Genomic DNA, 27,595 nt, shown 5'->3' with positions numbered 1-27,595 from the left:
ACACTGGTTTAAAAAAAGTCAAACTTGTCAGTTATGGCAGAACACTTTTCTGCCATTCCTGACACGAGTCACCATTCAATTCAATGGGCGTCTACAATAATTTGTTCATTTGATTTTATGCATCAGATACAACTAAACAAATGGGGCTGTCATTTTAATCAGTTTTGTGCCTGAAACAAGTGACTTGTTTATCTGGCACTAGTTCTCAGCTGCTACGCATTCTGCTGATCCTGGAAGAATCAATAGAGAACATTTACAAACATAGCTGAAAACATTCTTGGGAACAATGAGGCAGAATCAAATAATGATGGGAGCAGTGAATCAGGATTACAATATTTCAGTAGTTTTGGACCCTATCAAAAAAACATAAAAAAAGACACCAGTGCGTCAGCATTAGAAGAGTACCTCATCATAACTGCATAGTTATATCTGCCAGTAGTAGTGGTATTCCAAATAAGTGCACTTATCTTGCTTGTGGGAGCTTGCAAACGTGGCCATTCTTCAAGCATCTAGACAATGTGATCCCAATGTTACCCAACTAAATCATCCTCAGACATCCACACATTGTTATTTAGTGTTTACCACCAGAAACTCAATCAGAAGCTCGGAATGATTTCCACCTCCTTAACACAGGGATGCTGAGGCTACTAACAAACAATTGAACACAATTGGTGTGCCCCCACCCTCCCCCAGTCCCCAAAAATCCAGTAAATCAGTAGACACCACGGATTAAACTTGGCCGCCTCTGGTCTGAGTGGCTCAGTCACATTAGTCACAAATTGAGCCATCCAGGAAGCTAAATTGATTAGTTTCTATGTGGAGTCATTTTGTGTATTATGCCAGTTCCATTTGCTACAGCAATTGACACAAAGATGCATTGAACAGAATATTACTTTGGAAATCTACCAGATGATTCATTTAAAAGACCACTTACACCACAGAAGATGTTAGCTTTCAAGCAATCGCCTTTATTATATTGTCCTGTGCAGCATTTTTCAAAACAATGAGCAAAATGACATACTTTTATGAGTATCACAGGGTATCAAAGTTATCTCCTTCTGGCAGCTAAAAGGTTCTCAAATGAAACAACTTGGAACACATGAATCTGGATCCTAAATGATACAAGTTAACCACAGGGGGAAAAAGCACCATTAATTAGCTTAACTTGGGTCCTAAGGTCCTAAGGATACTGGTGGGAAAAGGTTCGTGCTGGAGACAGCCTTCTCCTGACCTAGGAGTACTCAATACTGATTGATTTAAAAATGTGAATATATTCCATTCCACAAGACTAACATCATAAAGTTTGTCCTTTTTTTGAGAACCACATGACACTGACGACTGTATCCACTTTATTATTTCAAAAAATATTAAAAGTCAGTGATTTAAAAATGGATATGACAATCTGAGAGGCATTCATGAAGAAACTACACTGAAAAAATGACATCTCTTCCAGAACTGAGCAGTTGAAATTCTCTCATTTTCAAATAGCTACTAACTATTCAAATAGCATGATAAATGAAATTACTCTTCCCTTTCTAAATGGCTAGCCACTAAGACTTTTATACGCCATTACAGATCTGCCACGTGTTTATCCAAGGGGTGCTAGAAATATTTAGACAGCGCAGTGGAAAATGTAAACCTTGTGACTTCTTCTTCTTAGGCAATCCCCCGGAGTCGGGGATGACGTGCTTCCACACTAAAATGAGTTCTAAGGTGACTGAGACCAATGCGGGCCGGGTCCCAAACTTCATTTTAAAGGGTGGATGATGCCTGGAAGATGCCTGTGCGTGAATTCTTTTAACATGGAGTGGCTACCACACAGACTTGACAGAGTAAGGTCTTGGTCCAATGGCAAGGGGATCCAAGACGATTGGAGGCCAGGCTCTGCTGCATGGGCCTAACACACATATTCCGACTAACCCGCTTCCTCCCTCAGGTCCTCTCTCCTTGTTTTTCAGCTTGTGTATTTGTCCATAGAATACTGACACTGTACCCCGGGCACCCCGGCTCCAGCTCCAGCTCACTGCTCTCCATGCATAGGCTCTGCTGCACTTTTCCGCTCTCTCTCCAGCCACTCATGCTTTGGTGGCTGGTTACCACAGGTATACTGGCCTCGTGTCTCGAACTTGCTGCTGGCCTCGGGTCCAAAAGTACTTCATTAGCTGTAAAGTGCTTTGGGACGTCCAGTGGTCATGAAAGGCATTATATAAATGCAAGTCTTTCTTTTCCACACAAAAACTTGTGTGAGGATCTAGAGGGTCGCTGCTGTGGGGAGAGCTATACTCCAAGCATTAGCCACCACTGTCAGGAGAGGAGAGAAATAGGGAGAGGATTTGAAGAAAAACTTTACAGGAATGAAGTCTATTAATGAACAAGTTCCTTTCTGAAGTGACCCTATATTCATCAACGACGCATATTCCCATTAGTATTAACGTGATACCTGAAACAACGATTACTTGTACTTCTTTCAATTTATTATACTGTATTTACTGCTCACGATGTGGTCTCCTCTACATTGGGGAGACCAAGCATAGATTGGGTGACTGCTTTGCGGAGCACCTCCATTCAGTCCGCAAGTGTGACCCGGAGCTTCCAGTCGCCTGGCACTTTAAATTCTCCACTGCATTCCCACTCTGACCTCTCCATCCTTAGTCTCCTACACAGTTCCAACGAAGCTCAACGCAAGCTCAAGGAACAGCACCTCATCTTTCATTTAGGTACTTTACAGCCTTCTGGATTCAACATAGAGTTCAACAATTTCAAAGCGTAATTGCCTGCCAATCTTTGGCTCCCTTTCCCCGCCCCCCCCCCCCGACCGCCGCCCCCATCCCCCACCCCCATCCCCCTCAAAGCCTGTTTCTTTCTTATTTTTCTCTCCTTGTCTCTAATAGCAGTTGGTCATAATCCCACCATTCATAACCTATCTTGACTAATGTTTTTCTAACATTACCATTTGAATTTGGGCCATCATCCCTTTTGTCTCTCTAAAATCTCTTGTCTTCCACCCCATCACGCACCTTCCCTTTTGTTCTTTCTTCCCCTCTCCCTTTTAGTGCTTGTTCAGAATCTGTTCTTTTCGAATATTGTCCAGTTCTGACGAAGGGTCATCGACCCGAAACGTTAACTCTGGTTTCTCTCCACAGATGCTGCCTGACCTGCTGAGATGTCCAGCATTTTCTGTTTTTACTCCTGAAAATGTTGGTAGGGTTTGCAGAGTATGTTTTGATTTTTTGGAAGGGAAGATATTTCTGGTACAAATTATTTTCTTGTATGTGGATTGAATATTAATGGGTGTCTTTTATTTTAAATATGCAACAGATAAACATGTAGTAATCGCCTTCACTTTTCCGAAATATGATCTTCTTGGGGTCAATTTTTCCCTGTTCCTCTTCCAAAGGGCATTGATTCCTGCTGGGACTTGACTGAATGAGCAGAGGAGGCTAAGAGCCGATTTGATTGAGGTGTATAAAATCTTGATGGGTGGGTTTACATAGAGTAAATGAAGAGAAACTGTTTCCAACAGCTGAAGGGTCACTAACCAGAGGTCACAGATTGAAGGTGATTTGCAAAAGATCCAGAGACGACACAAGGAAAAATATTTATACGCAACAAATGGTTAGGATCTGCAATGCGCCGCCTAACAGGGTGGTGGAGGCAGATTCAATAGCAGCTTTCAAAAGGGAATTGATAAATTCTTGAAGGAGAAAAATTGCAGGGATATGGGAAAAGAGCGAGGGAGTGGGACTAGACTAACCGCACTGCTCTTCGAAAGAGCTGACGCAGACTCGACGGGCCGGATGGCCTCCCTGAGCCGTACTATTCTAGCATTCAGTATCTTGTCCAAGTGATTATTCTTCACACGTGACCTTGGATGAGGAATGCTGGCAAGCAGCTCAACCATGAAGAGAAGTACTACAGTCACGTTTGGTCTGCCATCCCCTAACACACACACACACACAACATTCCAGTCAGAGACACTGCGTAATAATCAGGATCACTGAGCTACGGCTTACACTAAATGGCTGAGTTACACAGTGCTTTTACCAACTGCGGGCTCCAATTTATTTCGTATTTAGACTGTGGCTTTGCAATCCAAAATTTTGTTGCAGTATTATTTGTTAACTGATCGTGTCCAACAGCTTTTTTTCACAATAGGAGGAACTATCGAAGTTAATTTTTAACTTGGACCAAGTCCCGCTCACCCATCACTCCTGTGCTCGCTGACCTACATTGGCTCCCGGTCAGGCAATGCCTCGATTACCCTCGTTTTGAAATCTCTCCGTGGCTTCCTCACCCCTCCCTATCCCTGTAACCTCCTCCAGTCCCATAACCCCGCCCCCCGAGTCGCCTGCACTCCTGTAATTAAGCCCTCGAGCATCCCCGATTATAATCGCTCAACCATTGGAGGCAGTGCCTTCTGTTAGCTGGACCCAAAGCTCTGGAATTCCTGCCCTAAACCTCTCCGCCTCGCTCTCCTCCTTTAAGACACTCCTTAAATACCTACCTCTTTGACCAAGCTTTTGGTCGCTTGTCCCTAATTTCTCTTTATGAGGCTCGGTGTCAAATTTTCTTTCGCCTTATAATACTCCTGTGAAGCGCCTTGGGACGTTTTACTCAGTTAAAGGCGCTATCTAAAGACAAGTTGTTGTTGTTTTTAAAGCTGTTATGGACATTCAATACTCGGGATGACCTGAAAACACCTGGCTCCAAAAGCAAAACGTTCTTGATGCTAATACTGAAATTCAATGCATCAAATGCATTCCAAGTCATTAAAACTCTTGTCGAAGTATTAATATATACCTTAAGTAATTGTGATACTTGCAAGGTTCACTTTGAAAATGGACCCATCTTAAGTATTTGTTAGTAGTAAGGGAAAATATTTACCGGACAATCAACATTAACTTTATAAAATAAACTGTAGAAAGTTGTTTTTTAAAAAAAAATAGTACTCTGTACAGAGCATCATTGCTCCCTGACACACAAAAAATGAATTGTGCACTTGCTGATTAGTACATCTTGACTTCATGGCATCTGTGACCAGGCACGTGATGCTTGCATTAAAAAAATATTTAAAATTAATGTATTTCTGTTGCCTAAAGAAAGCTAAATATAAAACCTGCCTCAGGGAAAAGTGACGACAAAAACAAACTTCTAAAGGAGTACGATATTATGATGCAGCATCCAATGGGAAAAGTTACTCGCAAATACTATTGTATTTATATTTATATTTAGTCTGGGATTTCATTCATTTATTCATATACAGTCATCATGTTCGGTATTCCTGATGCAGATGTATAACAATCTTAAGTAGAATATTTCAATATTATAAAAAAAATCTTAACTCAAAACTGTGTACATTATAATTTTTTCCCCTTTTCATGTTAATTTTCTTGCACTCAACCTTCTGAAGGCATTAGCTCCTTGACAGAAGAAGAAGATGATTCCAGTTTTGGATTCATTCAGATTAACTTATCTAAGTGACAATTGATCATACTTAAGTCCGGAAAGCAAATGCAGACAAATGATCCAGCCTTAGGGGGGCATCAAAGCTGAGCCACAGTCCTCATCTGAAGAACATAAGAAGATAAGAAATAGGAACAGGAGTAGGCCATACGGCCCCTCGAGCCTGCTCCGCCATTCAATAAGATCATGGCTGATCTGATCATGGACTCAGCTCCACTTCCCCACACGCTCCCCATAACCCCTTATCCCCTTATTGTTTAAGAAACTGTCTTTCTGTCTTAAATTTATTCAATGTCCCAGCTTCCACAGTTCGCTGAGGCAGCGAATTCCACAGATTTACAATCCTCTAAGAGAAGAAATTTCTCCTCATCTCTGTTTTAAATGGGTGGCCCCTTATTCTAAAATCATGCCCTTTGGTTCTAGTCTCCCCCACCAGTGGAAACATCCTCTCTGCGTCCACCTTGTCAAGCCCCCTCATAATCTTATACGTTTCGATAAGATCACCTCTCATTCTTCTGAATTCCAGTAAGTCAACCCCCTCATCCCCGGAATCAACCTAGTGAACCTTCTCTAAACTGCCTCCAAAGCAAGAATATCCTTTCGTAAATATGGAAACCAAAACTGCATGCAGTATTCCAGGTATGTCCTCACCAATACCTTATATAGCTGTAGCAAGACTTCCCTGCTTTTATACTCCGTCCCCTTTGCAATAAAGGGCAAGATTTCATTGGCCTTCTTAATCACTTGCATACTATCCTTTTGTGTTTCATGCACAAATACTCCCAGGTCCTGCTGTACTTTGCAATTTTTCTCCATTTAAATAATAACTTGCTCTTTGATTTTTTTTCTGCCAAAGTGCATGACCTCACACTTTCTGACATTATACTCCATCTGCCAAATTTTTGCCCACTCACTTAGCCTGTCTGTGTCCTTTTGCAGATTTTTTTGTGTCCTCCTCACACATTGCTTTTCCTCTCATCTTTGTATCATCAGCGAATTTGGCTACATTACACTCAGTCCCTTCTTCCAAGTCGTTAATGTATAGATTGTAAATAGTTGGGGTCCCAGCACTGATCCCTGTGGCACCCCACTAGTTACTGGTTGCCAACCAGAGAATAAACCATTTATCCCGACTCTGTTAGTTAGCCAATCCTCTATCCATGCTAATATATTACCCCCAACCCCGTCAACTTTTATCTTGTGCAGTAACCTTTTATATAGCACCTTGTCAAATGCCTTCTGGAAGTCCATACAACATCCAACAGGGAGTACTAGATGGCAGACAGGAGTCAGAATTCTGACGAGTTTTTCACACTCTCTATCCCAGAGGGAGAACATAGGCCATTTATAGCGCCTGATTCACAAGCTCCAACAGAGATCAGCTAACTCAATACTGACCAGGAATCTCACCTGTAGAACCTGCTCTGCATATCCCAACCACTCACTACCTTCGCCAGCTGACAGGTGGCAGGTTACCCCTCCAATGAGGTAGAAAAATCGTAGCCTAAAAAAATCCTACCGAAGTGAATTACGCTAGCGCAGAAACTTTGGGGAAACTTGGGAGATTTGAATTTACTCAACAACAAAAAAGCAGTGCACGCCAAACAAACGGCGCAGATAATTGGGGAAAATTGAGCCCAATGTTCCTACTGTTTGAATTACTGTTGCATTCAGTTGTTGATTCCCCTGCAGCTACTGAAATTACCCCAGCTCAGATGTCTCCTGATCAACCTCCCGAATGGAAAGGGTTGCCCATCAGCATCATTGCTTATGGAGTCACTTTCTGATAAAAGCTGAATGAGGGTGTAATTTGCATTGAAAACACTTTCATTATTGCTGTATTTTTCCTTTAACTGCTAACATCAAAAACTTGACAAATAGATTATCCACCAAGCAAAAAAGTCCATAACTATCAACCTGTTCTGGGAAAAGTTGTGGGAATTTAAGAAAACTCAATAGGTTAATATTCTTTCCAATGAATGAATATCATAGCCCTCTTTGGCTGATCGCAGCAAACACTCATCTCTAGCCCGGAGACTGCACAGTCCAAAGGCATTCAATCCAGCAAACAGAGTGACTGCAGACCTTGGCATCTACAACAGAGAATTGTGGTTAGGCGGCCAGTCTTTAACAAGGTAACTGGTTGAGCAGCATAACAGTTGCTAATGTTTAAAGCAGGTTCTGTCAAAAAGAAGCTGGTGATCAACAGTTTATATTAATCCAAAATGTTTGCAGGAAATACCACTTTTTCATGATGAACTCTCTTCCAGTGTCATCATCTGGAACTCTTCACATATTGAACCACAGTTGCTGGAGTAGTTATTTTTTTTTTAATTCGTTCATGGGATGTGGGAGTCATTGGCAAGGCCAGTATTTATTGCCCATCCCTAATTGCCCTCGAGAAGATGGTGGTGAGCCGCCTTCTTGAGCCACTGTGGTCCGTGTGGTGAAGGTACTCCCACAGTGCTGTTAGGGAGGGAGTTCCAGGATTTTGACCCCGTGATGATGAAGGAATGGCGATTATCTTCCAAATCAGGCTGGTGTGTGACTTGGAGGGAAACATGGAGGTGGTGGTTTTCCCATAAGCCTGCTGCTCTTGTCCTTCTAGGTGGTACAGGTTGCAGGTTTAGGAGGTGCTGCTGAAGAAGCCTTGGCAAGTTGCTGCAGTGCATCTTGTAGATGATACACACTGCAGCCACAGTATGCCAGTGGTGGAGGGAGTGAATGTTTAAGGTGGTGGATGGGGTGCCAATCATGTGGGCAGCTTTGTCCTGGATGGTGTCAAGCTTCTTGAGTGTTGTTGGAGCTGCACTCATCCAGGCAAGTGGAGAGTATTCCATCACACTCCTGACTTGTGCCTTGTAGTTGGTGGAAAGGCTTTGGAGAGTCAGGAGGAGACACACTCGCTGCAGACTACCCAGCCTCTGACGTGCAGTTAAGTTTCTGGTCAATGGTGACCCCCAAGATGTTGTTGATGGGGAATTTGGCGATGGTAATGCCGTTGAATGTCAAGGAGGGGTAGTTAGACTCTCGCTTGTTGGAGGTAGTCATTGCCCGCTGCTTTTGTGGTGCAAATGTCACTTGCCACTTATCAGCCCAGACCTGAATGTCATCCAGGTCTTGTTGAATGCGGGCATGGACTGCTTCTATGGGCTCAATTTTCCCCAGTATTTGCTCCGTTTTTTTTTGGAATAGGCCGCTTTTTCTGGCCTAAGTTAAAAATCCCCAGTTTCCCCAATCAATTTGCACCAGCGTAACTGATTTAGTTACTTTTTTTTTAGATAAGTTTTTTTTTCTCAAATGGGGCGTTAGCAGCCACCTACACCAGTTCTGGACATTTAGGCAACTTTGGTCAGCTAATAGTTACTCCATTTCTACTTAGGCCAGCGTATGTGGCAACTCGAGAAAACCCTTGCAGAGAGTTAAAGAAATTGGTGCAGGTAAGTACATCGGAGGCCATTCGGCCTGGGATAGGGGCGGAAAGCGGAGAGGACCTGGACCTGAACCAACCAAGCCTTAGCAATGTTAAATAAATCAATGCAGAGTGCATTTGCAAACAAAAACTACTAACGAGACTTTGAAAAATAAAATCCATTCAATAGAAACACCACTTCTCAGAGTGAACAGACTTGCAAAACCATCCTTTCTTCGCACAATTAAAATAATCAAGAAATAATCATTACCGAAATTCTATAAGAAATAAAAAATTGAAGTCTTACCTTCAGCATCAAACTCCAATTTACCTTTCTGCACTCGGCCCGGGAAGGAGGCTAGCCGGTGCGGGAGGCCACTCGGCCTGGGCTAGGGGTGGGAGGACACACCGGGAGGCCACTCGGCCTGGGCTAGGGGTGGGAGAACGCACTGGGAGGCCACTCGGGCTGGGCTAGGGGCAGGAGGGAGCGAACTCAGTGTCGGCAGCAGGGCTATCAGGACTATCAGGACATGCAGCATCAGACTGATCACAATTAAAAGCAACAGCACCAATTTGGATCTCCAGAAGATCAGAATCGGCATTGTTCGATACAGCGCAGCCATATTCTTAAAAACTCCAATTAAGAATCTTCAGAATAAAATACTGTTAGTTGCTTTTGAAGTCTGGTTTCATTGCACGTCTGCAGCAGTGTCGTGCCCAGCACCGAGAGACTGCCCTCAGCTCAGAGGCAGGCTGGATAAGACTCGGTGCATGGCTGAGGTTTGTTCAGTGCAGCCCTGGTCAGTATGACCATCCTGGCTTATCGCACTGCAAACAGAGGGCAGTTCACATTCAAAGGTGACGTGGAACCGGCCCTTAAGACTGCACTTCATGCAAGGGTTCCTCATATCTGCAGCAAAGGACACAGCCAGTATCAGGCTGACTGCTTCACATTGAATGCCCGGAACTTGGATATTCGTAATCAGACAAGGCCTTAGAATCATGGACATTACATAGAAACATAGAAAATAGGTGCAGGAGTAGGCCATTCGACCCTTCGAGCCTGCACTACCATTCAATAAGATCATGACTGATCATTCACCTCAGTACCCCTTTCCTGCTTTCTCTCCATATCCCTTGATCCTTTTAGCCATAAGGGCCATATCTAACTTCCTCTTGAATATATCCAATGAACTGGCATCAACAACTCTCTGCGGTAGGGAATTCCACAGGTTAACAACTCTCTGAGTGAAGAAGTTTCTCCTCATCTCAGTCCTATATGGCTTAACCCTTATCCTTAGACTGTGTCCCTTGGTTCTAGACTTCCTCAACATCGAGAACATTCTTCCTGTATCTAACCTGTCCAGTCCAATCAGAATTTTATATGTTACAAATGGCCGATTGCCAACTCGGAGCGCTACTGCACATGCGCGGCCATCACTTTTTTCCACCGCGCATGGGCAGACTCCTGGCACATTTTCCAGCGCAGAACGCAGGCTCCACCCCCGAGGCGACTGGCCACGCTGCGCGGCTGCAGAGAAGAGGCCAAACAGCGGCGAAAGTAGGAATATTTTCCTCGGGAGCATCTTCTGACGTACTGAAGCAGCGCAACTCGGGTAAGAACGCTAGAAAACGGGCTTGGGGAAAATTGAGCCCATTATCTGAGGAGTTGTGAATGGCACTGAACACTGTACAATCATCAGTGAACATCCCCACTTCTGACCTTATAATGGGCTCAATTTTCCCCAGTATTTGCGCCGTTTTTTTTGGAGCAGACTGCTTTTTCTGGCCTAACCTAAAAATCCCCAGTTTCCCCAATCAATTTGCACCAGCGTAACTCAGTTAGTTACGAATTTTTTAAGTCCGTGTTTTTTTAAGCCAAAGGGGGCGTAACCAGCCTCCGACGCTACTTCTGGCCATTTAGGGAAGTTTGACCAGCTGAGGGTTACTCCAGTTCTGATTAGGCCAGCGTATGTGGCCTGTCCTGAAAAACCTTCCCTAGAGTTAAGGAAATCAGTGCAGGTAAGGAAAGCGGTGCAGCAAATGCCCGGACACATTGAAAGAATTGAAAAACACATAGCAGCAACTTACCTCCAACCCCACCCGAAGGCTGTCCGGTTCATACACATAGGAAGGCTTTCCGATTCCATGCCGGTCCCCGGTTTACACACAGGAAGTGTGTGTGTGTGTGTGTGTGTGTGTGTGTGTGTGTGCGTGTGTGAAAATGAATGTATTAATTGGAGGTAAGGTGGTGCTACGTGTTTTTCAATTCTTTTAATGTGTTAAGGTGGCTCTATGCTTCACTTTGCAGCCTGAGCTCCCATTGTGTCCCTGGTTACCATGGCAGCCTGATCCTTTTGGCCAAAATAAAGAGATACAACAGGGAAGCTGACTACACTTTTTTTTAAGTGCACTTGGGCCCCCAAAGATCGGGCGTAACTCTTCAAGTACGCCAAAAAAATGCTTTGGGGAAAATTGAGCCCAATGGAGGGAAGGTCATTGATGAAGCAGCTGAAGATGGTTGGGCTTAGGACACTGCCCTGAGGAACTGCTGCAGTGATGTCCTGGGGCTTTGATGATTGACCTCCAACACACCACAACCAGTTTTCCCCCAATTCCCAATCGCTTGATAGCACTGTTGACGACACCTTCCATCACTTTGCTAATGGTTGAGAGTATACTGATGGGATACTTGGCCTGATTGGATTTGTTCTGCTTTTTGTGGACAGGACATACCTGGGCAGTAATCCATTAGTCTGTGTAAGGCTGAACTTGCACTTACCCCGCCACTCTGACAAATACCCAAGTCTTCTATGCTCAAAGCAACCACCAGCATTTATTGAGAGACATGTGCCCTCAGTACATTGCCCAATATACACTAAAAAACTCAACATAAAGTATGCAATACAAATCACCAAATAAAGGAGGTTTATATTGTAAAAGTGCAGCTGGAACATCCTCTTGGCATTGTAACCAGTTATACTTTATTTCTACTACAGTAGAGATCCACTTTTTTGTGGCTCTTCAGAACCATTGCCTGTTCCACCTCTGCCCGATGGAGAAAGGCACTGAGCAGAAAAATAAATGCGGAAGAGTGACTGCAAGAGGCTTGTATAACGCCACTCACCTCAAAATTGGCACAGTAAAGTAAGGTAAAGTCAGTCTTACAGGTTAAACAAACATGTTTGTATCAGTAGTTGAAAGAGATAACATTCCAATTTTTTAAAATCCTCTGAAAAAGCATCAGACAACTCATTATTTGCAAACAAGTTGTTTGCAATGTACAACTTCCTCAGATTTATTTCACTGTCTCCATTTTATCATTCCTTCCGCTCCCCTAATTCACAATGTACTCATAATTTGAGAAATGGACCTACTGATTCTGTGGATAGCATCATGCTTTTTATTTGGCAATTCAGGAAACAAGGCTTGAACCTTCCAAATGACTCATCTGAACTGGTGGGCAAGGGAAATCCTCACCAGTATGATTTACTAGACTTGTGTTTCAATTGTAACAAGAATTTAGAGCTGCAAATCACAGTAAATGCTAAAAGGCATTTAATATATCTTAGCTGATAGCATATGACCTGAACTGCGTGTCGTTCAGTTTAATTCTATTTGAGTGACAACATGGTTCAGTCACCAGTGCAGCTTGGGGAAAATGTAATATATGATGCTGGTTACTGCAAGAGCCCTCTTGCTAGCACTTCTAAAAGATACAACCTGGTCACTTCAAAAGGTGTGAAGTTTTCAGATGGTACATTGTATATATTCGATAATTACACTTAGAAAAATCCTCAGTTTACTTCAGCTGTGAGAATGTCCTAATATGAGTATAAAGTTGAGAAGATCTGATATTACATAGAAACATACAGAATAGGAGGCCATTTGGCCCATCATGCCTGTGCTAGCTCTTTGAAAGAGCTATCCAATTAATGCTATTCCCCTGCTCTTGCCACATCGTCCTGCAATGTTTTCCTTTTAAAGTATTTATCCAATTTCCTTTTGAAAGTTATTATTGAATGTGCTTCCAGCATCCTTTTAGTTAGTATATTCCAGATCATAACAACTCGCTGCGTGAAAAGAATTCTCCTCATCTTGCCTAATTCGTTAGCCAATACCTTAAATCTGTGACCTCCGGCTACTGACCCTTAGAATCATTGAAAAATTACGACACAGAAGGAGGCCATTTGGCCCATCATGTCCGTGCTGGTCGAAAAAGAGCTACCCAGCCTAATCCCACCTTCCAGCACTAGGTCCGCAGCCCTGTAGATTACAGCTTTTTAAGTGCGCATCCAAGTACTTTTTAAAAGTGATGAAGGTTTCTACCTCTACCACCCTTTCAGGCAGCGAGTTCCAGACACCTAGCACCCTCTGGGTGAAGAAATGTTTCCTCATCTTCCCTCTAATCCTTCTACCAACTACTTTAAATTTATGCTCCCTGGTTGTTGACCCCTCTGCTAAGGGAAATAGGTCTTTCCTATTCACTCTATCTAGGCCTCTCAATTTTATACACCTCAATTAAATCTCCCCTCAGCCTCCTTCCTCTGTTCCAAGGAAAACAACCCCAGTCTACCCAATCTTTCCTCATAGCTAAAGTTTTCCAGTCCTGGCAACAGCCTCGTAAATCTCCTCTGCACCCTTTCCAGTGCAATCAAACTGAAATGTGGTGACCAGAAATGCATGCAGTACTCAAGCTGTGACCAAACTAGTGTTGTATATAGTTCTAGCATAACTTTCCTGCTTTTGTATTCTATGTCTCAGCTAATAAAGGAAAGCATTCTGTATGCCTTTTTAACCACCTTATCAATGTGTCCTACTACCTTTAAAGGATCTGTGAACATAAATGCCAAGGTCCCTCTGTTCCTCCACACCTCTCAGTATCCTCCCATTTATTGTGTATTCCCTTGCCTTGTTGCCCTTCCCCAAATGCATTACCTCATACTTTTCTGAATTGAATTCCATTTGCCACTTTTCTGCCAAACTGACCAGTTCATCAATATCTTCCTATAGTCAAGAGCTTTCCTCCTCACTGTCAACCACATGGCCAATTTTTGTATCATCTGCAAATGTCTTTATCATGCCCCTTACATTTAAGTCTAAATCATTAATATATACTACAAAAAGCAAGGGACTGATTACTGAGCCCTGTGGAACCCCACTGGAAACAGTCTTCCAGTCACAAAAACTCACCTCAACCATTATCCTTTGCTTCCTGCCACTGAGCCAATTTTGGATCCAATTTGCCACCCTCCCTTGAATCCCATGGGCTTATCCTTTTCTGATCAGCCTACCATGTGGACCTTGTCAAAAGCCTTGCTAAAATCCATGTAAACGACAACAAATACACTGCCCTCATCAACCCTCCTTGTTACCTCCTCAAAGAACTCAATCAAGTAAGTCAGAAACGCCTGAGGGCATCCACTTCTTCCTCGCGCAGAGGACCAAACAATCCCCATTATCCACCACCACCACCCTCCTCCTCCTCCTCCTCGCTGAACTTGTTCTCACATTGAACAACTTCTCCTTTAACTCCACTCACTTTCTCCAAATTAAAGGTGTTGCTATGGGAACCCGCATGGGTCCTATCTATGCCTGCCTTTTCGTGGGATATTGGAACATTCTTTGTTCCAGTCCAACTCGGGTCCCCTCCCTCGTCTCTTTTTCCGGTACACTGATGACTGTATCAGTGCCATTTCCTGCTCTCATCCTGAACTAGAAAATTTTATTCACTTTGCATCCAATTTCCATCATTCCCTCACCTTCACATGGTCCATCTCCGACTCTTCTCTTCCCTTCCTCGACTTCTCCGTCTCCATTTCTGGGGATAGGCCATCACCTAATATCCACCATAAGTCCACTGACTCCCACAGCTACCTGGACTACACTTCCTTACATCCTGTAAGGACTCCATTCCATTCTCCAAGTTTCTCCGTCTCTGTCGCATCTGCTCTAACGATGCCACCTTTCACACTAGTGCCTCTGACAGGTCTTCCTTTTTCCTCAGCCAAAGATTCCCCTCCGCCGTAGTTAACATGGCCCTCGACCGTGTCCGTTCTATTTCCCGCACCTCTGCTCTCACCCCTTCCCTGCCCTCTCGGAACCATGACAGGGTTCCTCTTGTCCTCAACTTTCACCCCGCCAGCCTCCACTTTCAATGGATCAACCTCCACCATTTCCGCCACCACCAATCAGATCTTCCTCACCCCTCCCAACATTCCGAAGGGATCGCTCCCTCCGCGACACCCTGGTCCATTCCGCAGTCACCCCCAGCAGCCCTTCCCTTCCCACTGCACCTTCCTGTACAAACGCAGGAGATGCAACACTTGCCCTTTTACCTCCTCCCTTCCCAATATCCAGGGACCCAAATACTCCTTCCAGGTGAATCAGTGATTTACTTGTACTTCTCTCAATTTAGTATACTGTATTCGCTGCTCACGATGTGGTCTCCTCTACCCCACTGGAAACAGTCATTCAGTCACAAAAACTCACCTCAACCATTATCCTTTGCTTCCTGCCGATGAGCCAATTTTGGATCCAATTTGCCACCCTCCCTTGAATCCCATGGGCTTATCCTTTTCTGATCAGCCTACCATGTGGACCTTGTCAAAAGCCTTGCTAAAAGCCATGTAAACGACAACAAATACACTGCCCTCATCAACCCTCCTTGTTACCTCCTCAAAGAACTCAATCAAGTAAGTCAGAAACGCCTGAGACCAAACGCAGATTGGGTGATCACTTTGCAGATCACCTCCATTCAGTCCGTAAGCATGACCCTGAGCTTCCGGTCGCCTGTCACTTTAATTCCCCGCTCCACTCCCACTCTAACATCTCTGTCCTTGGCCTCCAATGAAGCTCAACGCATGCTCGAGGAACAGCACCTCATCTTTCGTTTAGGCACTTTACAGCCTTCTGGACTCAACATCGAGTTCAACAATTTCAGAACATAACCTCTGCCCATTTTTGGCTCCCTTTCTCCCCCCTCTCTCCCTCCACCCCCCCCCCGCCCCCCCCACCCCCGGGATCTTTTTTTTTCCCTCTGTCTCCAATGGTAGCTGGTCTTTATTCTGCCATTCACACCCTATCTAGACATTACCATTTCAGTTCGGCCCATCATCCCTTTTGTCTCTCTAATCTCTCCTGCTTTCCACCCCATCACAGACCTTCCCTTTTGTTCTTTCTTCCCCTCCCCCTTTCAGTGCTTGTTAAGAATCTGTTCTTTTCGAACATTCGCCAGTTTATTGACCTGAAACATTAACTGTTTTTTTTCTCTCCACAGATGCTGCCTGACCCGCTGAGATTTCCAGCATTTTCTGTTTTCAAGTCAGACATGACCTTCCCTGAATAAATCCATCCAGAATGAAAGGTTTTCTAAATGGAGGTTTATACTGTCCCTCAGAACTGATTCCAATCTTCTGGCACAACTCCTGTAGCCAGGGAGAATTGAAAAGTAATGGTTAGAATCTCTGCAATTTCCTCCCTTGTTTCTTTTAATAGCCTCGGATATATTTCACCCGGTCCTGGTGATTTATCTAATTTCAAGGATGCTAAAGCCCTTAGTACTTCCCCTCTTACTATGTTTATCCCATCTAATATTTCACTATCTTCCTCCTGAACTTCAATGTCAGCATCAACCCCCCTTTTGTGAAGACAGCTGCGAAGTATTCATGTGGTACATTACCCACATCCTTCGCCTCTACACATAGATCACCATTCTGGTCCCTAATAGGCCCTACTCTTTCCTTTGTTATCCTCTTGCTCTTTATGTAATTGTAAAACATCGCTGGGTTTTCTTTGATTCTACTTGCCAGTATTTTTTCCTGCCCTCTTTTTGCTTTCCTAATTTCCTTTTTTAATTTCACCCCTGCACTTTCTACACTCTTCTAGGCTTTCTACAGTATGAGCTCATGATATTTGATATAGGCTTCCCTTTTTTGCCTTATCTTACCCTGTATGCACCTCATCATCCAAGGAGCTCTAAATTTGGCAGTTCTACCCTTTTTCTTTGTGGGAACATGTTTACCCTGAACTCCCTCTTGAATGCCTCCCACTGCTCTGGCACCGATTTACCTTCTGTTAACTGTTTCCAGTCCATTTTTGCCAAATCACTTTTCAGCCTACTAAAATTGGCCTTCCCCCAATTTAGAACCTTCAACCAGTGAAAATAGTTTCTCCTTATTTACTTGAATAAAATCCTTCATGATTTTGAATACCTCCATTCAAAAAAAGAGAGAGGGATAAACCCGACAACTACATGCCAGCCAGTCTAATGTCGGTAGTGTCGAAACTGTTCGAGACTTTCGTCCGGGACTAAATTAATTATCACTTGAAAAAATAAGGGTTAATAAATGACAGCCAGCACAGATTGGTTAAAGGCAATTAGTGTTTGACTAACTTGATTGAGTTATTTGATGCAATAAAGGAAAGGATTGATGAAGGTAGTGCAGTTGTTGTGAATATCGACTTTCAGAAGACATTTGATAAAGTAGCATATAATAGAAGTGAGCAGAATTAGAGCCCATGGAATTAAAGGGGTATGCATGGTGGATACAAAATTGGCTAAGGTACTGAAATCTCCTCTGCAACCTCGCCAAGGCCTTTCCATCCTTTCTGAAATGTGCTGCCCAGAATTGGACAATATACTCCAGTTGGCACCAGGTGATTTATAAAGGTTTAGTATAATTTTCCTTGCTTTTATACTCTATGCCTCTCCTTATGAAGCCAAGGATCTGTAACAGCCTTTCCAATGTTCAAAGATTTGTGTACATACACCCCCAGGTTACTCTGTTCCTGCACCACATTTAAAATTGTACCTTTTAGTTTATATTGCCTCTCCAAAAATGCATCACTTCACAGTTCTCTGCATTAAATTTCATCTGTCATGTATTTGCCCATTTCACCACTCTGTCTATGTCCTCCTGAAGTCTGTTACTATCTTCTTCATTGTTTACTAGACTTCCAAGTTTCATGCCACCTGCAAACATTGAAATGATGCGCTTTATACCAAAGTCATTGACATATCAAAAAGAGCAGTGGTCCGAATATGAGGAACATTGCTGTATACTTCCCTGCAACCATTCACCACGACACTCTGCTTTCTGTACCTTAGCCAATTTTGTATCCACCATGCATACCCCTTTAATTCCATGGGCTCTAATTCTGCTCACGTCTATTATATGCTACTTTATCAAATGTCTTCTGAAAGCCGATATTCACAACAACTGCACTACCTTCATCAATCCTTTCCTTTATTGCATCAAATAACTCAATCAAGTTAGTCAAACACTAATTGCCTTTAACCAATCTGTGCTGGCTGTCATTTATTAACCCTTATTTTTTCAAGTGATAATTAATTTAGTCCCGGACGAAAGTCTCGAACAGTTTCGACACTACCGACATTAGACTGGCTGGCATGTAGTTGTCGGGTTCATCCCTCTCTCTTTTTTTGAACGGGGTTAACAATTGCAATCCTTCAGTCCTCTGGCACAACTCCCATATCAAAGGAGGATAGGAAGTTTGTGACCAGAGCCTCCGCTATCTCCACTCATACTTCCCCTCAGCAACCTGCATCCCATCAGGACCAGGTGACTTTTCTACTTTGCGTACTGGTAACCTTTTAAGTACCTCCTATTTATCTATTTTATTCTATCCAATTTCTTTACTACCTCCTCCTTTACAATTACATTGGCAACATCCTCTTCATTCGTGAGGACAGATGCAAAGTACTTATTTATTACGTCAGCCATGCCCTCTGCCTCCACAAGATGATCCCCTTTTTGGTCTCTCATCAGTCACACCCTTCCTTTGACTACTTTTTTACTATTTACATGTTTATAAAAAATTTTGGGGTTCCCTTTTATGTTTACCCACTAACCTATTCTCATACACTCATTTTTCCCGTTATTTCCTTTTTCAGTTTTCTTCTGTACTTTGCTTGGTTTTCTACTGTATTATGAGCCTGACATTTATCATATGCCTCCTTTTTCTGTTTCATTTTAATCTCTGTAGCTTTAGTCATCTTGGGAACTCAAATTTTGGATGCCCTTCATTTCCCCTTCATGGAAATGTGTCTGGTCTATACCTGAACTATCTCCTCTTTGAAGGCCCCCCATTTTCTGGTATCCATTTGATTTGCAGAAAAAGCTTGAAGTTGCTTTTTTTAATATCTTGATTTACATTTCCAATAAAAACAGTTCTGCACAGTTTATCCTGTGGGGCAGACTGACCAACACCAAAGCAACTGAACTTCTGCAAATCTTGTGCATGCAGTTACTAACATGATGAACAGGTGAACTTCATTCTGGTTGTGTATCTTACTAGTGCCAAGGGAAATCCACCAATCATAAAAATCACATTTATGAGAGCCAGGAGCTCAGTTGCCAGCACATCTAACCACACCTAGAGTACTGCGTACTGTTTTGGTCTCCTTATTTAAGGAGGGATATACTTGCATTGGAGGCAGTTCAGAGAAGGTTCACTCTGTTGATTCCTGGGATGAAGAGGTTGTCTTATGAGGAAAGGTTAAGCAGGTTGGACCTGTACTCATTGGAGTTTAGAAGAATGAGAGGTGATCTTATTGAAACTTAGAAGATTCTGAGCAGGCTTGACAGGGTTGATGCTGAGAGGATGTTATCCCTCGTGGGGGAATCTAGAACTAGGGGGCATAGTTTCAGAATAAGGGGTCGCCCATTTAAGATGGAGATGAGGAGGAATTTCTTCTCAAAGGGTCGTGAATCTTTGGAATTCTCTGCCCCAGAAAGCTGTGGAAGCTGAGTCATTGAATATATTCAAGGCCAAGATAGACAGATTCTTGAACTATAGGGGAGTCAAAGTTATGGGGAACAGGCAGGAAAGTGGAGTTGAGGCCAAGATCATATCAGCCATGATCTTATTGACTAGTGGAGCAGGCTTGAGGAGCTGTATAGCCCACTCCTGCTCCTATTTATTATGTACTTATGTTCTTAAAATCCATTCCCAGGAAGAATAGTCTTTCAATTGGGTGATCTCTGCCTTAGATAGAGCCAATTTTGTTGGGTAACCAGGGTAGCAATTCATCAAGATTTAATTCTGACTACGTTTTAAATGGAGAATATTAAAAACACTGTTAGCACATTACTGCATTATTTCTTAGCATCTCCCCCTTACCAGAAAACACTCAACATAATCGTCAAAATCCCCACTGTGGAAATGGAGGTACAAACAAATGGAAAATGGATAAATAATGAAGTAAATAACATGTTTTGGGCCATTTTGATATGAATGACTAATTTCATGAAGCCGGTACAGCTATTTAGAATCCATAATACTGGACGATGTTTAGTAGGTTGCCAAGCTTGCCAGCTGCAAAACACGAACCATGCCAGCCTTACCGATGAGTTTTGTACAATGGTCTACATGGTGAAAATACATCCTTAATTGTTAATCCTTAAAATACAAAAGCAAGGTAAAGAGAAAATGGTATTTATATTTTGTGCTCAACTTTTCAATTCTTTAAAAATTAAAAATCAAATCAGGGCTGGGGAAAGGGGATCGAAGATCTCCCACAAAAAAAATTCAAGCTTTTATTTAGAATCTTTTACTGGTTATATATTTTTTCTTTTAATCTTGCTTCAGATTAAAAATGATAGTGTTCTGTGAGCGCTGGCTCATGCACAACTGAAAGAAGCACGTGAATAGGCCCAGTAAAATCAATTTTGATTGAATTCCACCGAAAGATTCGGATTTTTTTTGTGGTCAATCATCAAAAAAAAATCCTTAATTTGAGAAGTGGGGGGCAGTGGGGGCGGGCAATGAAACTTCCCATTGTTCGCTTAACAAAAATTAAGTGTACATCTGTGATGTCAACACACAGGTTGTTTGCTGTATATATATCATGTTAGCATCACAGTTGGACATATCTCGACCCTATTTTTCATAGGAAAAGAAATAGGGGCTGTGTAATCTGGATTATTTCTTAAAGGAAAGACCTGAATTATCTTTCAATACTGCTGTGAGGATGATATTATTTAAACTACATCAAATGCCAGTTGTTTATTCCTAATTAGGTATGGATAAAGAACAGCAGTGCACTGATACAGTTACCACAATAAAGTCCCCTGAAGACTGAAGTCATCCACGAAAGGCTGACTCAGGTCACACTAAATGCTTCCAAATGTAAGATCACAACTGTTCTCCTGTGCATAATCTTCAATTTTTAATATTCTACCACCATAGTGAGTGGTTAGAGCCAAAATAAAAATAGGTTCTTCAATTTTATTTTAATTTAAAAAAATACCTAGGGGTTAAGTGAGAGTCTGATGGTGAGTCGATAAATGATCGCCTGAGGATGAATTACTAAATAGTGTGGTATTACCACTCATGCATATACTGTGCGAAACCCAAACTGAATGTGCCTTCAGGACATTGATCCCTTCACTTATCCTTCATATTCTAATATAAGGATATCTTAATTACATGTTAAGAGCTAATCTTTTTCAGTACCATGATTGTCAGCAGCAAAAGTAACTTTAGCCTCAGGCCATGCAACACAATCAAGACAGTCACATTACTCTTACATACATTACCCTGAATCTAGCTATTGAGATGGGAAAGTTTACTTCTCCATTAACTGTTTGCTCTGCCAGGTTTCACTTTCAGAATAGTAAATTTTGCACATTAAGTTCTTCAAATGATGCTCAAGTCTTTTACCAATTCTCATTATTAAATTTTTTACTGATGTTTATTCTTTTCAGAAAAAAAAGATACAGGGCTGTTAGAAATGTAGGCTAATATTCTCAATGGTACTACTTGTCTAAAATCAGTTGCACTGTCAAAGAGTTACAGTTCCAGAGCTTTAAGAAAGATTATGATCTGGAATGCACTCTGCCTGAAAGGGTAGTGAAATCAGATTCAATCATAACTTTCAAAATGGAATTGGATAAATACTTGCAAGAGAAAAAAATTACAATGCTACGGGGAAAGAGCAGGGGAGTGGAACTAATTGGATAGCTCTTTCAAAGAGTTTGCACGGGCACGATAGTTGTAAGATTCTATGATTCTAAGAAGACAGGCTGAGACACAAGGGGTAAGGCGGGGGCGGAAATTAACCCAGTCTTCACCCAATTGTTCAGTGTTTAAGGACACCATCCGACGTGGCATTAATTCATACTGACAAGGAAGGGTTCAGATTTAATCCTTGAGTCTTTATCCAGTAAGTTAATCTCAATTGTAGTTGTGGTGGGAACTAAAATTATTCTCAGTAACCCAGGCTAATAGCTAAACACAGCCAGAGTTTCCATTCTTCATCACAATCCAGTGACCCCCCACCCCACTTAAGATTTGCGCATGTTTATTGTCAGGTGAGGATGGCATCAAGCTCAGCTAGCCTGTTGACACTTAACATTTGAGCTCACCTATTAATGACCATTTGGTCAAAGTGGCAGAGAGGTATTCAGGACCTGTGTAACCATATCCTACCAACTTCTGAGTGAGGGATGTGGGAAAACAAATTAGGATTTGAATTTGGAGCTTCTATTTTTCAAAAACTATCTGCACTCAATTTAAAAACCTAAAGTTGTGGAGATTGAGAGCTTTTTAGATCAGATGCTGGACATAACTTGATATCCCTGCATTTACACTATTTTGGTTGCCAATGCATCTGAAATTTACAGGATTAACTAAAGAATGGCTATCGGCAATAGCTCCAAATGGTCCTTTGGCAAAAGTGCACATTTTTCTAGACCAAAATCTTTGAATTTTCCCATTAAAAGATGGAGACTGGTGTCACAGTGCATGGTATGTCAATGAGATAAGCAATTAAATTCCAACCATAAAGCCATGAGTTCGTAGTCCAGATCTTTTGTCTCAGATGGACTAAGTCACTGTGCAAGAGTAGCATGCAAAAATGAGCTACTGCATCTTGGGGATGTTGCATCTTTCCTACTGGCTGATGCCACTGTAAGAGACATTGAGCAGGTTGTCTTTCCATTTGACTGTAAAGAAAACAACTTACATTTATATAGTGCCTTATCAGACATCAGAAACATACCAAAGCACTTCACATGAGTTACTTTGAGTGCAGTCACCGTTATGTAGGTAAATATGACAGCTTCTTGGTATGCACCAAAATCCTATAGACAGCAATAGAACAAATGATCAGTCATACTTTTTTGGCAGTGTTTGGTGAGGGAGAAATATTGATACATGCCTACCAGAAGAATTTCAATGATATAATGTATCTAATCTGACTGCATTAATAAATCTTTCTTCAACAAGCCTGATGCAAAGCATCCTGCTAATTTATTCCACATTACTCATTTGACAGTTCATTTTAAATCAGAAGTAATTGTTTTAACAATGACCCAAGGATTTTCATTGGCAAGTAAATCAAATCATTACTTCTTACTAGAAACAAGACAAATATTTTTCTTGCATATAGTGTAGAATCATATAATGACAGCACAGAAAAAGTCCTTTGCACCTAAACTAGCTCTTCAACTTGAGCCATCTACTTTCATCCCATTTTCTTGCTTTGCCCTGCATTCCTTTACATTCTTCCTTTTCAAATATTTACTCAGTTCAATTTTTAATAATATTAAATTCTGTGTCTAAATAACATAGTAGTCTAAATATATATAACTAAGCATATGAGTTGGGTTTTCATGTGACTTGATCATTTTGTAAAAATCTAGGGAAAAAGTAACAAGACATCCAGCACTGTTTGTGCCCGAAAGTGGTTTAAGATGAATGAGGTTTAAATAACCCATTTCACATCTATTCTAATAAAGAAGGTATTGTCATCAACATTGCTTACGTGGCACATTAAATCTTCATGTAAAACTCACACAGGCTCAGTAAGAATAAAAACTCACCTCTGTAATGTGAGGATTAGGGTTAAATCCACACTGCTTGCACACTACTGATCGACACCGAGTACAAGTGTTGAAGTTTGGCTGTTTTGGAGAAGAGTTCAGCTCTGTAGTTGCACAAATAGGACATAGAGTACTGCTGGGCAGTGGAGCTATCTGTGGTACTGAATAAGGGGATGTTGGAGCACTGCCTCTATCTGGGGATGCAGAATGGGATCTTTCTGCTCTTTTTGTACTTGTGTCAACTTGGAGTGTCCTCCTCTGTTCTTGCTGCAAGTTCTGTTGTGTAGAGCGACCTTGGTTCTGCATTCTTCTTGCGCTTTCATTATTGGGAATTGTCTGTCGGAGGGTCTCAATCTTTGCATCAGGTTGACCGAGATGATCACTCTGGTATGGTCTTGCGCTATAAAATGGAAGACAGGTCTCAGTTTAATTACTACTGTCATTCAGACTATAAAATAAGCAGCTCAGTAAGAAGAAAAAAATCATTTTGAACTTGTTCTCTATTTGGATAAAGAGCATTTTTCTTGTGACTTAAAATGGCTATCCTCGATATAGGTTGCACATATGCACTTTTGAAAACAATTGAGTTTAAGAATTAATATCAAATGATTGTATTCTATTGCATACTTACTTTGAGGAGATTCCATTTAAGAAAAATAAAAACTCACTCACTTAATTCTACCATTGAAATTTGGAAAAAGGAATGGTACAATACTCTAGGTACTATTAAATAAGCTATTTCAAGGCCAAAATTATATTAAGCAAATTGACTATGTAGAAACTATTCTATAAATGTCCTCATCTCAGTGATATCGACCATATTTGATTTCAGGGGCATAAATGCAGAAGTTCACCAAAGGCTGAAAATATGGATCTGTCTGTAGTAACTGCTCCTTGGCCACTGTTAATTTTCTTTCCCTTTTTTGGGAAACAGGGACTAGTTGGATAGTTCTACTAAAGAGCCGACACAATCACGATGGGCCGATTGGCCTCCCTCTGGGTTGTATCATTCTATGATTCTTTTGGATGTGTAGCTTACACCCTGCTCTGCAAATATCATTCTTGAGCCAGTCAGCTGAAGCACAAGTCAGGAGATTCACCATATGATTTCCCACAGTGGGAACAAAGTCCCTGGTCTTGCTCTTGGCCTCAATCCAATATCAGCATCAGGACTGTGAGCTTATGTTAGGCAATCAAGGATGTAAATCTTGGTAGTCTTGACTTCAATCCCTGGCCTGTGACTAGCTAGCCATTCTCAGCTAGGGCTGCTGTGAAGTTAAGACAATACCACTGGGCAGGGAGGTGGCAAAGTTGGCTAACATTCCCACATGCAATTATTAACCAGTGACTCCCGCTGGAATTTTTATGGTGATGTCAAATGGAAACTCACACCAAAGCCTGGCATTTTTGCCCAGACTAAGAGCGAATATATCTGACGAATCTCCAGGATCTTGGTCATGCATCTCTAAATGGCCATCAAAAATGGCATCAGTAAAGGGCTGACCTTAGTTGTGATGCTCCCACTGTCAAATATCATGGAAAATAAAGGTAAGTAAACTCACACAAAGAAAGGTTGTTTAGACACAGCACAATATTTATCACCATTTACTGAATACTTAACATAAATTACTGTCTCAGGAAAAGGAAAGGAAGAAAACCCCAAAGCAGGTGACTACATTATACGCACCAGCTTTGGATTTTTGATTTGAAAAAACTCAAATTCTATTTAAAGTTCAAAATAAACCTCAATTTGTAATGATCATTTAATGTTTTCAGTCCATCTTTTATTTAACTGTTAACCATGTACCTCTGCTTTGTCAGTTATTATGCAGAAATAAAACTCATTAACATTTTGATTTAAAACATATTATGAAACATGGTATAGTTTTAAAGTTAAGCACATATTTCAAGTGTGCAGAAATGTTTTTCAGTCTTTAGTACCTAACTATTTTCTACCATTTGTATTCACATTGTAATTTCTCTCATTTGTATTCACATTATTCACCCCGCCCCCGCCCCCACCGCTTCTTTAGGGTCCCTGTGCCAATTAATATTTTCTCCAATTAAGAAAAAAAATATTTAAACCAGCTCCAAAGATTTCAACATCACTGCATAACTATCTGATCGGTGTTGTCTAAGAGGCTAACACCATCTTCCTCACCTCCTCTTCCCTTGGAATGGTTAATTCAAAAGGCATACATTCCTCATATTAAATTCACTGCTGTGAAAGAACAAAAAAATCCCAATGTATGCCATCAATTTGAACATTTTCTTGAAATACTGCATGAATGGTTCACTGTAAAAAGCCAACAGTGACAATGTACTTTACACAATGGAATATACCAGGCCATAGTCTCATATCAGAATGTGAAAGTGATTTTTTTTTTAATGTATTTGGTATGCAGTCTATATAATTGCAACACATAGGACCACTAGTATGTATGTATTTCCAACTGGATTTGAAACAAGGATAATATTCTGATACATCTGCCGAGTATAAAAATTACAGTACAGAAGGAGGAATTTAGTCCACTGTACCCATGCTGGTGCTCATTCTTCAGCTGGAGCTGAATACTCCAATTTCATCTCTGTCCTTTCTCCATATATATCCTTTTATATTCTTACTTTTCAAATACCAATTCAGTTCCATTTTACATTAGTCTGCGCCTGTGCTAAAGCATTCTATGTCTCAATTACCTTCGATGCGAGAAAGATTTATTCTAATTTCTCTTCATCCTTCTCATGATAATCCTCGGTCTCTGCCTCCAAGTTGCTGTTTTCCAGTCAACTGAAATAATGGGCCATAAATTGCAGCCTCTCCGGATGCATACACACCCGAAGCGGTCCCGCAAGTTCCGGGTTTAGGCCACGAAGCGCATGCACCTAAACCCGGCACTTGCGGTTTGACAGATCGCACGACTCCCCGGGAGAAGGGCCTTCGCGGGTGAAAATTTCGGCTATTTGCCCAATTCTTGCCCAGCGAATGTCCTTCAAACTCTTATGCCTGGTAAAAGCAGGGGTAAGGCCTGCTTTCACTAGCGTAAGAGTTCTAAACGATAGAAAAAATAAATGTTATTACTTATTTTTATATTAAAAATCCTGCCCAGGGAGGTAAATTTATATTTAACATTATTAAACCATCTTTTTTTTTTAATATTTCAAAAAAAAAAATTTTTTTTTTATAAAACATTGAGATTGAATTTCTATTACTTTTTTTAAAAAGTGATGCGTTCTTTTTATTTATGTGTGCATTTTCTGTATTTAGGGGTATTCTCATTGATAGTAATGGGAGCTCAGAGCTCCCATTACTATGAATGAGAATGCTATATTGTGATTGGTGGTGCAGGCCCACGTGATCCCGGAAGCACTTAAGCTTCTGGGATGCATGGGCTCTGCGCTGGGCTGCGCATCTGGGCCTGGGACCTGAAGTGTTCGTTCTTCCGGGACCACCAGGTACTTTTGTAAAATAAATTTCGGGCGAAGCCTCCGACTGCAATTTTTGGCGCAATCTTTCTCAAAACTGTTGACTTTTGAAAACCTCTTTTAGATTGTATTAATAACCATAACCTCTCATTCTACTAAATCATTGCTATGCCCCTTCCACGCCAACATCTTTTCCAAAGCAGCATGTGCCAACTCCACTGGTGGCCTAAACAGTATTTGCTACTTTCTCAAACATTACTTCCTTGCTTTTATATTCAATTTTCCTATGTTTAAAATCCAGAATATCAATTTTTCTTATTTTTTTTCCCCCATCGCTGTACCCAAAATAACTATTACACTACTGTTATTTACCTCGCCATTTAAATTATACTTCCTTTCAAACCATACTTCCCAAAACATACTTCAGTTTTTTTGGCATTAAACTGAC

General features: G+C 41.6%; 1 protein-coding gene across 1 annotated transcript in view; it reads right to left on the bottom strand.

Moving 5' to 3' along the window:
* LOC139276790 (protein bassoon-like) overlaps positions 1–24,071 on the bottom strand; it is a 646,194-nt gene extending 622,123 nt beyond the window's left edge. Inside the window, exon 1 of the mRNA XM_070894795.1 lies at positions 23,725–24,071. Within this exon, the coding sequence (XP_070750896.1) occupies positions 23,725–24,030 (306 nt within the window). The 5' untranslated portion in view covers positions 24,031–24,071. The remainder of the gene's footprint in view (positions 1–23,724) is intronic.
* Between the last annotated feature and the right edge of the window lie 3,524 nt (positions 24,072–27,595).

This window comes from Pristiophorus japonicus, chromosome 12, assembly GCF_044704955.1.
Source record: "Pristiophorus japonicus isolate sPriJap1 chromosome 12, sPriJap1.hap1, whole genome shotgun sequence".
NCBI classification, from domain to species: Eukaryota; Metazoa; Chordata; class Chondrichthyes; family Pristiophoridae; genus Pristiophorus; species Pristiophorus japonicus.
This window is presented reverse-complemented; position numbering and strand designations above follow the sequence as displayed.